At 35.1% G+C, this 16,339-nt stretch overlaps 1 protein-coding gene across 3 annotated transcripts in view; it reads right to left on the reverse strand.

The window, feature by feature from the left end:
* Positions 1 to 261: 261 nt before the first annotated feature.
* Positions 262 to 16,339, reverse strand: part of Cd109 (CD109 molecule) — a 182,314-nt gene continuing 166,236 nt past the window's right edge. For all 3 annotated transcript variants that reach the window (XM_027928246.2, XM_071613256.1, XM_071613257.1), the window contains exons 30-34: positions 15,861 to 15,926; positions 12,920 to 13,062; positions 9,067 to 9,214; positions 6,884 to 6,986; positions 262 to 4,534 (exon numbers count right to left, since the gene is read on the reverse strand). In XM_027928246.2, coding sequence (XP_027784047.2) covers positions 4,359 to 4,534; positions 6,884 to 6,986; positions 9,067 to 9,214; positions 12,920 to 13,062; positions 15,861 to 15,926 — 636 coding nt within the window. In that variant the 3' untranslated portion in view covers positions 262 to 4,358. The remainder of the gene's footprint in view (positions 4,535 to 6,883; positions 6,987 to 9,066; positions 9,215 to 12,919; positions 13,063 to 15,860; positions 15,927 to 16,339) is intronic.

A 16,339-nucleotide genomic window follows, 5' to 3' on the forward strand; every position in this document is an offset into this window, starting at 1 on the left:
TATAATCAGTCCATATTTTGTATATCACCCCCTTCTCCACAGACCCCACCCCAGCACATAAAGCAAAGAATGAGGAGAAAGGTGAAGGAAACTGGTGATCAAATGTCTTAAACCTCACTCATGTTAACCCCTTGTAAAATTAATGCTTACTCTAACCTGCCCTCAGACATTCCAGATGGCATAATTAATAGATTTAAGTAAGGAAGATGTGCTATAAACATGTTTTGAGCTAAAATAAAAAGAACACAGATAACAAAGAGGTGGTAATTTTTATTTTTATTGATACATCATGATTTCCTATTAAGTATACATAAAAGGGTGCAAGTAACAATAACACAGCATTCCAACATTTAAAATAAAAACTTTTTTAATCACCTTGATCTATATATAAAGCTTTACTTCCTGGAAAAATAATGTTTTATTGCAACAGTACTCTTCTCATATGTAAAACAGCTTCTCAAAGTGAGGGATTTACAAATGAAACTTTATACAGTTTCCTTTGTACAAAAAGGATCTACTTTACCATATCAACTGCACCCTACCAAAAGTCCAAAACCCAAAGGCTTGAAGGACCAAAATCAAGCCACGTCCTACTGACATTATCAAAGATAAATCCTAAAAACCTCCCAATGGAGCATGGAACTACCCTCTACCACCAATTCAATACCCTGGGCAGAAGATGGTAAGTGTTGACCTCATAACAATATGACATAGAAAGATTCTTAAACATAGCAACACATGTGCCAATATAATTCCCATAATAGAGACACACACATACCAATATAAGTGTCCTCTGACATGAGAAACTTGGAAATCATCTAAGAAATGTGTATTTTCCTGTGTTATAATTGGAATGAAAATGACAATATATTTAAGGAATGATGCAACATGACACTGGGTTTTGATGAGGCACATATAAACAGACCTCACTGCCTAGAAACAGTTTTAATGAAAGCCAATTCTTACTGGTATGTACTTAATTTAAAAATTACCTTTGCTGTTTAGTTTCTTGAAGAAAGTAGAATAATAGTCCTTGACTCAAAGTAATGATAAAAAAATATAACTGAACTTCAAATTCCTCCCAATGTGATTTAAGATACTTAATATTAACATAAATATCTGAATAGGCAACAAGAAAATGTTAAGTTCGTAAAACTGCTAAGCCTTACTAAAGAGTGAGAATATGGGGAAATGTTAAATATACTCTTCTGCTGAACAGAGCTGTCTTCTGAAAATGTAAAAGGTTCTGGTGGTTTACCCAAGAGTGAGTCCACTTGTCTTAAATTTACAATGTGAAAGAAATTATGCACCCAACAACAGTAACTTGACCCATGGTAGTCACTTGGCAGACTCAAAACAATTGCTAACCTGGTGCTGAGAAATCTTGCCAAAGAGGTATTTACAACATATTTTTATAGAAATGAGTATTCAACAGTTCAATAAAGCAAATTACAAAAAGTTAGGTTGTTACAAGAGAACTCCAGATTATGCGAGCAGTCTAATAAGATCTCTTTAAAAAAAAAAAAAAAAAAGAAAAATCATAGTTCCAATTTTTTAATGTCATGGGACACCCAAAAATGTCAAATTAAATAGCTAAATTAAGTCAAAACAAAGTTAATTGACATTATATTGCCAATCTATTTATAATCATATTTAGCAAAAGCAGAAATAAAGACTAAATTCGTTTTTTATTTTCATATAATCAGTCCACAAAAAAAAAAAAAAAAAAAAACTATACCCAGATTCAACAGAATTGACACAGGGAAAGTTGTGCCTTCAATTCTGAAAAATCCTATGTTTAGGACATGACGTTGCATAGATAAGAACAAACTATATACCTGCTTTATACCTGCTATATACCTGCTTTCTATATAAGCACATTGCTCCCCATATTATAACATAACTGAAATACTAAGCCCAAGATATTTCTTTTATAATATTTTGAAAAGCATGGTGCAGCAGAGAATATAAAAAGAGGAAGCCTTTTAATGATTGAGCACACTCTAATGGGCTTTCATTTCTTTTTTGGAACAGTAACTAAAGGCATTAAGATGGTGGGTCTGGATTAAGTGTTCTATTCTAGGACTTTTTGGCTATTAGTTATTCCCAACATTCAGTCTGTGCAACCACTGGCCAGACAAAAATGCAAGTGAGATATGCTGGTATCTTAATAAGATTCCCAGGCAGTGGAAAAGATGAGATTAGTTCATATGAGTAAGCAAAACTGACAGTATTCTCAATTGACGAGCTTCAGCACAAGCAAACTTAAAGGTAAAATGAGTATTTTTAATATTACTACTCACAACATGTGAAGAAAATAGTCTGAGCTATTGGTTAATTATCATGACTATGTTCACACCCTTTCTCCTTATGTCTGCAGCCTTGAAACACTGAAGATCCAGCTCCATTGCCTGTAGTAGAAGAGGCCAGGACACCTCCACAGCTCACACGCTTTGAGGCTGTTCTAACTCATCCTTTCTCCTCCTCTTTCTCCTCCTCACTTTTAATATATTTATATAAAATGAGATGAGTTACAAGGTAACTTTTAACCTGAAAATCTGAAGTACTTCATATAAAAAGTATCTGAGTTCTAGTTTTTAAATGAACCTGTCTTCCAGTGGCCTTTCCATTCCTACTATATGACACTAGAAGTTCAATGTAAATTATTTACTGCAAAATGTAACCTTGGATAGTCCAAGGTTCCTGGGAAGAGCAGGAGAGGTGGACTTCCTTTGCCAGCACCCTTCCCTAACTTCATCCTAAGAAGAAGTCCCAGAGTATAAAGGCCAGATATCATCACATGGAGGCTCAAATATTAAAAGTACCACTTTTAGAACAGACTGTAGAACAGATTAAAAAAAAATTTCCACTTGAAAAGAAAATTAGATATTTAATATTTAACTACCACTCTCTGAAGGTCTACTTTCTACAAATAGGATGCAAGCACTAAAATAATGATATCCAAAATATCCATGAGTAATATACACACATCCACTCCAATATAATTTCTTTAAATATAAGCATTCTTTTTAAAAATTAACTTTAAAACATATCTTTGCATACTTTGATTTTGATAAATTTATTTTTAAATAGCTGAAAATATTATAAAGCACCCTCTGGAGCCCATGGCAAGAATTTCACAGCACTTAAGAAAAAAGCCATGGAGTCAGGAGCAAAATTAAACCACTTCTCAGATTTACTTTTAAAAAATGCCTAATTTTTTTATATGTCTAAAATATTTCAATATATTTGAAAGGAAGAAAAGAAAGAAGAGAGAAGGGGAAATGAGGGAAGAAACAGGAAAAAGATTTTCCTTTAAAATTCTCACCCAGAAAAAAGAAATACAACCCTCACAAAACAGGGTAACTAATGAACTAGGTGCTCAGAATTCAGGAATATTCTTAAAGATCCACAGCAAGCATCAAATGTCACTTGACAGCTGGCAGTCTGATGCTTAGACCTCTGAGCCTGGAAAAGTTTTTAAGGATCCCTGGCCAACATTATGGAACTTCAGATCAACAGTCATGTCAAGACTCTGTGGTCTCCACAAATCCTGACCCTTCCCCAGACCACAGGGAGGTCAGTCTGCTGTGGCTGATGTGCAGAGTAGCTCAGATCATCTCCTGTCCTAAGATACTCTGGTCTGAATCACCTAAGGCACATACTGCAGTAATGAACTCTGTCCTGTCACAGCCAAGGTGTGGGGCTGAGGCCTGAGGGCAGAGCTCAGCAGCAGCACCCTTAAGAACAGTTTTCAGTATGTTCCTCACCCCTGAGCTTAACCTTTCTCATTCTCGCTAGACAAAAAGGAGAGCACAGGTAAAAAGTTTTGGAGTGGGAAAAGACCATTTAACTCTTAAAAATTCACTACCTACATTCTAAAAAGAAAGTAGTGTCCACTTAAAAAAAAATGTACTGAGACCATGGGGCATGAGATGGGCAATAAGGTTAGGGTAGGAAGGACAGAGAATAAGCTCTTCCTACAGTTTCCCAGGGAAACCCATCTTGAATACTAAAGCAAACTGTTAATGTGATAATGCTGAAGAACCTAGGTAATAATGATAATCTAAAATAACACTTCTATTGTGGAGAAAACAAACACTTCTCAAAACAATCCTAAAAGATTTCAAGAGGGAGAAAAAAGATACACAACTGCAATCATTTTGATCTTCTCCACCAAGGTCAGGTGAAGAAATCTATGCAATTCTACATACTAAGACCTGATGACCATCTCCCAAGTCCCACAGAAGGTGGGAAAAAATGTTTTTCAAATATGTCAGAGGCAATATTGGATTATGAAAAAAATCATATATGACTTTTGGAAATGTTCATTTTACATGGAGTCCTTTAAAAATAAGTTACAACCAACATTGCAGAGAGAACAGAAGCATGACACAGGAAATAACAAGGATTGAAGAGTGATGAAGGGAGCCTAAAGCTCCATCCTCACAAGGATGGCAGCCCTGGACGTCTCCACAAAGGTCACAAGAGGACAGCTTCACTCTGGAGTTGTAACTTCTCACCGCCTGTCTCCCTGTTCAGAGAGGCAAACATCAGATTACACGTCTCCCTTGTTTAGAAACAGTGAATTTGCCAGAACATAAGAGCATTTCAATACACTTTTGTGAGTTTTCCATTCTTCACATCATTTTCTTTTTCTTTACAAGAAACAACTGAAATGCTCAAGAAAGGCCCAAACTGCAAACCAAATTCTAATCATTATAACAACTGAAAAAAATATTGGCCCTGGCTTTATTTTAAAATACATAAATAGAAAGGAAAGGGACTGAGGAACAAAATTGATCAAATTATATGGTTACCTTGTGTGCATGTACTAATATATAACAATAAATTCCACTATGATGTATACTTACAATTCACCAATAAAAGTGAACAAAAAAAAGTAATAATACTTAAGTATGTAGTGAAGTCTGTCTATGCAATGCCTTGTTTCAATGTTTTAAAACTTTGAGAACATAGGGTTAAAAACTATTCAATCTGAGTATAATTTATAGCACAAACAAATATTTTATAAACTATATAAAGAGTCTATTAGTTCTATTTATAGTGCTATATAGAGCACTATAATGAGCTCACTGCAAAACAAAAAACTGAGTTTTATTTTATGATTTTTAATAACAAAAAACATTATTTTCTAGTTTCTGTGTAATTGTTTTGTAAATCACAAACCTGTTTTGGAATTTTTAAAAATGAATTGGTGGGTTTAATTATTCTTATCTTTCTCATAATCTCATTTTTCAATGGCATCCTCATAAATAGGTTGTTTTACACACACCAAAAAAATTTATATAGAAGGAATCTTTTTCATTTCTTAAATGCTTGAAATGTTTCCCGTGCACCTAAGAAACATTAATTGGGGGATTTTGCAACCAGGTTAAATAACAAAGTTGGCTAGCAAGGTACAGTCATTGGGTCTCTGTGGTGGATCTCATCTCTCTACCAGGAAAAAAGAGTGCTACTCCTGTTTTTGCAAAATATCCCGCCAAGGGTTTTCTCGTCTTCAATCCCAACAGGAGGAATAAGGCAAGAGAAAAACTCAGAAAGAGAGTCTTGAATACTCTGTCAAGCACTATCAAAACTTAAGTATATAGTGATCAAGTTCATTTTTTTAACATGTAATTATCTGAAACTACCTACCATAAGAGAAGGTTTATCCTTCTCATGCATTCTGATGATTGAGTGCTTATTCAGGATAAGACTCATTAAAATTAGAAACATTAGCCCAGAGATCCCACACTCACAGAAAGTCACTCTGTGATGAAAGTAGATTATTCACAATTAACTTGGGCTATCTCTAGGCCAGCTATTTTCACATCCTAAATTCCTATCATTTTATAAAATAAAACATTAATAGTCAAATCAAAGAAGTTATCTTCCAGTCTGTATTTTTCTCGATACACTAAGAAAAATCCTTTTATAATGCATAAAAGTTTTAGCAAAACATCAGTCCTTCCCAATGAAGAAACAACTGCAAATGTTCTTTCCTTAAAAAGCTCCAACTTGACAGCAGGAGCCTGATAGAATAGAAGCTTGAAATAGAAGCAAAAATAAATAAATAAAACCACAAGGTGATGATTCTTTCATCACCTTCTCCTCTGAAGTTTGTGATTATGAATTAAAAACCTAAAACATGCCGGGCACTGTGGTGCATGCCTATAATCCCAGTGGTTTGGGAGGTTGAGGCAGGAGCATCATGAGTTCAAAGCCAGCCTCAGCAAAAGGGAGATACTAAGCAACTTAGTAAATAAAATACAGAATAGGACTAGAGTGTGACTCATTGGTTGAGTGCCCCTGAGTTCAATCCCGGTATCAAAAAAACAAAAACAAAAAAAAATTAGCGAAAATGTCACTCTATATAACATTTTTATGCTAAATGTTGTCATTAGCAATGATTGTAAATTATCAATCGTCTTCATTCAAATAGAAAGCTCACCTCCTAGAGGCCACCTCCTACACTTGCCCCCACTTCTTGTGAATAGAAGAATGATAACTGAATGCCTGGCTTCACTTGTAAAGTATTATGTGCCGCAGTCTGGCTGCAGCAAAATAACCAGGGGGTAACGAACAACTTGTGTAGATTGATACAGCAGGAGTGGGAGCCGTTTATTACAGGACAGGAGCAGTATTTATACATTCCACACAGCTTATCTAATTAGCATAAACTAGATACATCAGTCAACCAATCAGGAATCTCCACACTTAATGGCTCACTTTTGTTACTTCTCAAGCCACTCCCTCTGGCATTTTGCCAGGCACCATCCAGACTTGTTTACTAACTCTAACATTCCCCTGGCAAAATGCCAGGTGTTATTTTGACTTGTTTACAGACTCTAACAATTATGAACTCCAGACCACAACTTACTTGGTTCATAGTAATCCACTATGGATACAGAAGCATCTTGGGTATTTGAAACCTTAAAGTTTCTCACAGCAGGAATATCAATACAAAATTGGGTTTCATTTACCTTGAAAAATACAAAAAAGACTTTTAAGGGGTTATGGGTTGGCACACCATGTGTTCATAAAAAAGTAAGAGAGATCTTTTTCTTACCCTTTTAGGAAACAGAAACTGATATTTAGGGAAGACTTGTACTTACCATGTACTGCAATAAATACTTTCTATTAATTATCTTTTCTACCTTGTAAAGCAACCCTTACAAGTCAGGTATTGTTCTTAGTTCTATTTTGCTGAAAGGGATATTGAGAATTAGAGTTGTTAAGCAAACATTCAGCCTAAGGGTGCATGCTTCTGGGGACATGGTTCCTTATCCAAATCCTCTCTTTCAGAGAGTGCACCTGTCCTTTAATGATTCACAGAAGCCCCCTCCTCCAGAGAATTACCCTCAGCTTATGTGGGCCACCTCATGCAGTAAGTGAAGCCCTGAGGTGGGGGTGCACCCCACAATTAGGTATACCCCTGATCAATGTGGAGTACCAAAGGCCCACCTCAACCGGGTGCAGTGGTGCATGTCTATAATCACAGATACTTAGGAGGCTGGTGCAGGAGGTCACAAGCTCGAGGCCAGCGTGGACAATTTAACAAGACCCTTTCTCAAAATAATGAAAAGAGCTGGAGATGTAGCTCAATGGTAGAGCACCCCTGAGTTCAATCCTCAGTACCACACACATACAAAAGGCCAGCCTCCCTCACTCCAGGAGGAGCAGTTTATGCCAATCTGACAAATAATGTCAGTTAAGAAATCAAAAATTAATAAATTCCTTCAAACATTCATTATATACCAATAGCAGTAAATGAAAAAAATTAAATCAATCAGAGATTATTGGGCACTCAAATTAAAACATTAACAAGCACATCAAAGATGCAAGACAAACTCCAGAAACAATTACTAAATAAAAACTTTAAACTTTTTTTTAAGTTCCAAATCAGGTCCATGGCTTTCAAGCATAATTTAATATAAGAAAATTCCTTAACAGCAAAGTAACTTAAAGACTAAATTAGCTTTAACAGGACTTTAATCAGAGTGATTTCTGAAGTGCTGAAACAAAGAAGAACATTCAGGATCTAGCTTTTTAAAGGTAAATATTTAGCAATATTTAGTATATTTCTGACTCATACTTAGCAAAACTGGAATAAGAAACATATGAGTTCCTCCCATGTAACATGCAATCCCAAGAATGCTTAGAAATCAGTTTCAGTTCAACCTCTGAGTTTCATATAGATGCTAGAAGAAGAGAAAAAATTCACATACCAGCAATTTTGAAACCTAACAAGTCAAGGCTGGAATTCCTCCCTAACCTCTTCCTGCCATGATTTTTACTCTTATCTTTGGATCAGTACCACTCAGACAGCAATGGAAACAGTTGCATATAATTCTTGGTGTAGACCAAACCTCTGACAATATTCTTCTATAATTTAAGCACCTTTTTGTTTCTTCTTGATGTTGGGTATAGAATGTAGGGCCTCTCACGTGCCAGACAAGCGCTCTGGCCCTGGGCCACATCCCCAACCCTAAGCACATAACCTTTTAAGACAGGAATAATAATCACTTAGAGATTTGTTAAAAACTTCACAAGAGCATTTTAGAACATGTAATTAAAGCTTTCATCCTCAGCATCTGAGCAAGTATGTTTAGCAATTCCTGAAGATAGAGGGGTTCTCAAATTGAGATCTGGTCTGAATTTCTGAACTGATAAGATGGCAATCTCTACACATTTTGCATCTAACATGAAATAATGATTTCATTATCAAGATCTTCCTCAGGCTCATCATTAATAATAACTCTAAACTAATTTTACGGTGATGTCTTTTTAATGTCCTTTAACATGGTCGTCATGTTAAAATCATTCAGGGACACAAAAAGCCAAAAGAATAATGACTTAAAGAAAACATAAGTAAGAAAGACTCTGTGTGTGTGTGTGTATGTGTGTGTGTATTTCTGGGGATTAAACCTAAGGCTTCCCACTTGCTAGGCAAGCATTCTACCTCTGAGTTACATCCCCATTCCCTAAGGTAGATTTCTGAGCACAAAAAAATGGTGACTTTATCAATAATTACCTTTTTGAAACTTAGGTTTTACTACTTACAGAATCTAAATAGAGGTTGAGCTTTCCATGATCATGTTCCACCTTCTTCACTGTCTCGCTTAGAGGAATTGCATCTGAAGGCACAGTAAAGCCACTAAGAAGGTTAACTTCCATAAGGGCCATGCCACTCCTATCCGGGCCCAAAAACCTACATCAAAAAAAAAGAAAGAAAGAAAAAGAAAAAAGGAGAAAATCCTTCAGGAAAAGCTATAAATTGTTAGGAAATGATTTTCAGACAAAAATTAAAACTGCAAAATATTACTCTAATACCATTTAAGTTCAAAAAAATGATTGTAGAATATTTCTGAACAGGTTACCCTTTTCCTACATGTGTAATATTCTTTCAACCATAAGAGTAATGCTAATACAACAATGAGGTCACTGGACAGATAGGATGAAATGTCTATAATCCAACAGGCTTGTGCTTTGAGGTTGTCACAAGTACAACGCACATCCTTTCGACAAATTCTAGTGGTGCTTTCAGTGGTGATTCCAAACTGTATGTCATTTTCACTTTCTCAAAAGTTAACAGCATCAAACTTTCCAGCTGAAAGCCCAAGACCTTTAGAGGAGACACTGCTTGACCACTTAGTGGCAGATGCCAACCAAGCCTGCAGGTTTTCTTCATCTGGTTTTAGAAAAAGAAATCTAGCAGGGAGAGGCTTTCCCCTTTGTTTTCACACACACACTGAGCACAGTACATGTTTTCTTGAGCCACCCTGAGAGATCTGCAAGCCTTGGAAAGCTTTATTGCACTGCATTCTTTCACCCTGTCACACCTCCCACCTCACCCTTATAGTAACTCCCAGCTCAACACCACAGTGTGAGCATCAAAGAATCTGGGCACCAACAACATGTTGTCTCCTTCAAAATACATATTTTTTGAAAACAAATAGGTGGCAGAAGTTTTTCATCTGGAACAGGAGTTTCGTGTGGTTATAGAAAGAAGTTTGCCTCCAACACAAAAGGATCATAGTATTGTTAAGTTACTTCCTGTTGTCCCATTTGATGGCAAAAGCAAGAAGGCTGATTAGAAAAGTTTGCTTTTTAGAGCAGCAAGCGGATGCCTGCCAAACATGACTGATTGAAAAGCCATTCAATGCAACTTCTAACCTCAGCTGGCTCAGCACTCTGAAGCAACTGAAACCATCTGCTGGGCAATGCACTTAGCCAAAGTAGGTGCTATTGAAAACTTAGTAAGTGGATTGAAACCAGAGGAGTTTGCATGTGAGCAAAAATTAAAGATGAGAAGAACAGTTAATCTTTTTAGATGCTTAAAAGTATAATTCAGATTATACTTTCACTACCTTGTCAAAGCACCTTGGTTGACCAAAGGCATTTGAAAGACTAGTTTACTAGCCAACGAAGAATTTGCTAAATTATCCTGCCCCACAGAAAACCTTGTCTGAGGTCACGTCTTAGACCCTGTTGATAGGAATAAAATGCCTGTATTATCAGGCAATATTTTTATAAAGTATCACTAAAAATAAAATTCAGTGCTTTTTATTACTGAAAATTATTATTAAATTCAATTATTTTTATGTTGTTTGTGTTTGATGTAATAGCTTTTCTCAGAAAACTAGCAGTTGCATTTAAAAGTCTTCATAGCCAGAACAATGGCATATGCCTGTGTAATCCTAGCTACTTGTGAGGCTGAGGCAGGAGTATCTCAAGTTCAAGGACAGCCTGGGCAACTTAGTGAGACCCTGTCTCAAAATAAAATAAAAGGACTGGAAATGTAGTTCAGAGGTAAAACATTTTCCTAGCATACATGATGCCCTGGGTTTGATCCACTGTTATGTAAGAAAGAAGAAAGAAAAGAAGGAAAGGAGAAAAGAAGGACAGATGGACCAGCTGACCTTTTATAAAACCTCCACTTTCACATGAAGACATTTCCTTCTTCAGGATCTAACTACCAATCAATGTCTGTTGCCCATTTTATTCCTCATACTGTATTAAGATTTAAAATCCTGCTTCCTTACATAAACCCCCATACAAACGAGGAGATCTCTAGCCAGAGATGTAGTTCAGAGGATGTAGTTCAGCTTGCCTACAGTATGTTCAAAGCCCTAGGTTCAATCCCCAGCACCAAAAATATAGATAAATAAATAAATAGGTCTCTTCATGATCTGAATCATGGTTCTACTTCATTTCCTCATCTGTTTCTTCACTTGATGTCCCTGAGAGGTCAAATCCCCCTCTCACAGCTCCACAAAGCTCTTTTCTGACTTTTTCAAAACCACAATTTTAGACTTGCTTTGAGGATACTTTGTATTCATTTCTGCCTCCCCTTCCAAACAGTAAATTCCATGAAGGCAACCTGGTGTCTTTTTTTGGCTCAGCATTATATTCTCATGCCTGACTACTGACATACAGAAGAGACTTCACCAATATTTATAGAGTGAATGAATGAGTGAAAGAAAAAAACAGGGAAAATAATAGCATTTAGTGCATGGAGTAATTGAGAGGCCTAAATGAGATGCATGTAAAAGCGTTTTGTACAGTGCCTGGCATATAGATTTGTGATAAATGTAGGTTGATTGTTGACAATAACAACAATTTGATGTTGTCATTCTTGAACAGAGACCAACTGCAAACCTAGTAAATAACAATAATAATAATAGGAGCCCCACTTCCTTCTTAGCTGAAAAGGAAGCCATTGCAGAGATGCTGCTTTTCCTAGTACAGAATGTCCAAGAAGGTAATGCAAGGTGCAAATATGTGACACTGTGTCCCAAAGTCATGAATAAGAAGGCCCAAAGATAGTACAAATGGTAGTGATAATGCAGGTGATTCAGGCATCGGTTGAACATCAGGACGAACACTTAGAGATGGCCTTGAGGAACATCTGGAAGCTCTGAACCACACCAGTGACCTTCAGCCCAACAACAAGCTAAGTTCAATCATAATGGTATGGGATATTTGAAAAGTGCAGACAGCAATTCCTTGGTGTTAGTGCATCCTTTCATAGTAGCTCCCAGCTCACACCAAAAAATGCAGATGTAACAGGAAAGACTGAGAAGGAAGAACCTGCAAAGCCTCTTGATTCAAGAACTTTTCTCAGAGTTGTTCTCAAACTTGTGTGTGCATTAGTATGACCAAGAAGCTGAAGAGGCAGCTTCACAGCCTTACTGTGAAGTCAGCAGTTCTGAGGTAGAATCTCTTTTCTTATGACTTAAGACCCTCAGATGCTCTGGATACAAACCCATCTAAGAATTACCTCAATTAAGTACTTCCAGACAGGTTCTAATTATTCAAGATGCAAATCTAAACTGGAATATTTTCAGTGCATCTAAAAAAAACTTTTCTTCATTGAATGTGCATGCTCTTATAAAGTTCAGGGTCAAATGTATAAAAGTTAAATGGAGCAAAATATGTTATATGCATTTATGAAATGTCAGAATGACATAATATATATATATATATATATATATATATATATATATATATATATCACTAATAAAAAACAGACTAAAAAAGTATAAAAAGTTAAGGTTAAATCTGAACCTGAAATGAAATTATTTTGACAGAAAAATGACTTAACAGCAATAAATAACTATTTTGGAATGTTAAACATGACTGGTTAAAGTTTTACTAAATTAGATTTGAATTTATATATATTTTTATATTCTAGTATGTTATAAAATACAACAAAAACTTGTGAACAATTTCTGGACATGTCTAAGAAATGCTGAAAACAATCAGCAGTACTTTTAGTCTGTAATCTGAAGTCATAATTACATAACTGAATTCTTCATGAAATAAAAGTCCCTACATATAGTTTGATAACTATACATAATTAAATCTTCAAATCTATTTTTAAAGAAGAGGAAGGACCTAAAGAGATACCTACCTTGTACACACATTCAAATTCACATGATTGATATCATCTTTATTATCTTTTACTTCAACATCTAAATCAAAGCCTTCTTGCTTTTGGATAGAACTTTTTCTTCTAAAAGACCCTGAATCTTTCACATTATAAATAACATTGAACTGCAATAAATAACAAATTAGCAGAAATAATAAATTAGCAATATATTTATTAACAATCAATTGCCATCATTTTACATTCTAAATATTAGCTAATGATTCTCTTTGGGATAAACCAAAAAGATTTGTAACCTTCACAACTAGAAAAAACTCATTTCACTGGCCAATAATTATTACAAAATATTATTTAAAAATTATTTTTAAAATTGTAGGTAAGGGTGGGGTTGTAGGTCAGCGTTAGAGCATCTGCCTATCATGCACAAGAACCTAGATTCTATCCCTAGTACCAAAACAAAGGAAAAAAAATCTATATCAAAAATTTTAGGTAATATTCCAAAGCAAGCACCATAAAACAGTGTATAATATTCATGGGATATTGTTTTTATAAAGAATATAAAGCACACCCTTGAGAGGAAAGGGTGGAGCTATCTTCTTGAGAGTTTTATCGAATTTCTAACTTTAACACCAAATGGAATGTTTTTCACAAACTGGAACCAAAAAATCTCTCAGTAAGATAAATGAAAACTAAAACATTGCCTGTTCAGCTGCTGGGGATTCTTTTTCATGATATAATGCTTTTCAAAGATGATAAAATGATGGACTTGAAGTCAAATGGGTCTTTTACAGAACACAGTCAGTGCCCACCACTGATGTGAAAAGTGCTACGGGAATACTGGGGCAGTGTGAGGGCCAGTATCTTCCTCAAAGTGATCCTAAATCAGAAGTTTAGGAATGTACTCAAAATTTCCTAGGCCATTCTCATCCCAAGATGAAACAGAATCTACTTAATTGTTTTATTTCATCCACTTTTTTTACTACCAAGGTTCATAAAGCTGAATATTAATATGCAATATTATATTTTCTTTTATTTCTACACACATACACATACCCCTCAGAAGTAAACATTAGTGTCCTTCCTATATTTAGATACTTTGAAAAAATCTTCTCACTAAACTTCACTTTTCAAATCTAAGAGTTGTAGTCTTTTATTCTATCACAACCCAACAATCTTCCATCATATAATCATGTAATCTTCCATCTCTTTGATCATCCTGATTATCTTACTCTGGACATTCTCCAATGCTTTCCAAACTACAATAATTGATTATTAATTTTAAGAATAATTTTAATTATTGATTTTAATTATTCCTGGAGAAGAAGTTGATGGTTTCATAAAACTGGAGAGATGGTCTTTGTTATTTTCATCATGATCCTTCAGTGGCATGCAATTTTCCCTTCAGAGATCAATGTCATCAAACAAGGACTATTAGATTTTTCCACTGTGTCATAATTAATACCCATCTACAACTAAGTGTTAGGACTTATGTATGGATCACAGTAAAGCTCTACACTTCACATAGACCTCCAAGAGATCTTGCAGTTGATTTCCAACAGCTTAGCATTTTATTACCCAAAAGAATTTAACAGCTACTACAAATATAATAGTTTTCTGAGCTCTTCTTCTTCCAGAACACAAGAATCTCAATATCCATTTCTGGGTGACCAACGTTTTTCCAATTATTTCCCTCCAGTATAAGAAGAGGCTATTGGTCATTTCTATTTGTTTTCCACATATTTATATAGACATGGGACAATGAACATTCTAAATACTAGGTACCACAGTTATCCCTGTGTCCTTCAAACCTTAAGTAACAAGCATTCGGTTTCAGTGATTCATCTATATTTGGCTTATCGAAAATGAATCCCAACAATTTGTTGATTTAAGCATACATAACTTTTATATTGTCTAAAATATACTGCAATATTTACATTGGCATTTACTCTTTGCTTTAAGACAGTTCAGGAATAAGAATTTTCCCATGGCCTTTGTTAGTAAAAATTAACAGAGATTATGTACTCATTCTCTTAATAATGTAAATAATAATCTAAATAATTGTTTAAAATTATCAGGAAATTTCTAAATCATACCTGCTAATAAGCAAGGTATACCTGCCCTTGGCAGCATACCAGTTCTCTCAATTAGAATTAGTGTACTGATTTTTTTTGAAAGTACCATTTTTCAGTAATAGCCACTGTATTACTTTCTTGGCAAGTGTTTTGAGGTTGGTTTGGTTTTTTACTCATATGTATAATCATTTTCAATCCTATCAGATATTATTTGGGGTTCCAATGAGATGATTTTAAAGTCTGTATTATTTTCATGTATTTTCAGTGTAATACGTATTCTAGTCAGTATTTTCATACTACTTCCAATTTACTGTAGCTCTGCTATATCACAAAAAGTAGGCTTCTTTTCGTTTTCTTCCTGTACCACAGCATTCAACATAATCATGCTCTAATTTTTTTATTTACTATTATATAAGGATTTACATTAAAGGAATGCATTTCCTATTTTCAAGACAAAAACTTATAATGACACACTGACCTTTATATTCTTGGACAAATATTCAGAATACATAAGTAAAATGTGTATTTGTTCATCAGGTAATAATAGAAACTATACCAACAGTACAATTTCTGAATTGTGTTTTTACCAAAAAAGTGGGAGTTCCCAACTATTCACTTGAATCATATTAAAAGATTTTAACTCTCACGTCAAAAGGCAAATAATCCCCCAAACTCATTTTTCAAATTGATTATCAATACATGACTCTTGTCTACTCACTAGTGCATAACATCTCTAATACCTTTTACTAAAGAAGAGTAGTATATCTTACCTAAGTCATAGAAATAAATAATTAAGAATTTTATACAAATCGTCTAAGATAAAATTTAGCAATGTTCCCAAAGAATTATTATTAAAAGTCATACTTAGCTTAAAAATAAACATTATTACATACCTGACAAATAGCAAATCCAAAACCACTTGCAGAAATATTAACAGCAGTTGGCTGTACCACAGCAATCTGAACAAACGGGGGGGGGGGGGGGGATGAATGAAGAATGAGTGTAATTTTCCATATCTAGTTCCTTCCAAGTACCCATATCCTCAGTATGGGTAGAAGCAATCCATGGAGAATTCTGAGAGCTTTGCATGGTCTTACAAGCCAAAGCTCACCTCCTCAAGCAGTTACAAAATGAGGCTTTGCATCTATCCTCTAGAGGAGCAAGCCAGTGTGGGGTGTCACTATTCCACTGTCTTCCCAACCTCTTCAAGGCTAGTAATTTGTTCAAGACCCTGTTAGTTTGGTGCTTGCCATAGCCCCACGTGTATTAGCTAAAAACCTCCAGAAAGAATACAGGTTTGGAAAGTGATGCCACCTGATGCCACCTGAATTCTGCCCCAACTAGTTTGATTAGAGCTGAGAAAAATTTTAAC

Source organism: Marmota flaviventris, chromosome 6 (assembly GCF_047511675.1).
Source record: "Marmota flaviventris isolate mMarFla1 chromosome 6, mMarFla1.hap1, whole genome shotgun sequence".
In the NCBI taxonomy this organism is placed as follows: domain Eukaryota; kingdom Metazoa; phylum Chordata; class Mammalia; order Rodentia; family Sciuridae; genus Marmota; species Marmota flaviventris.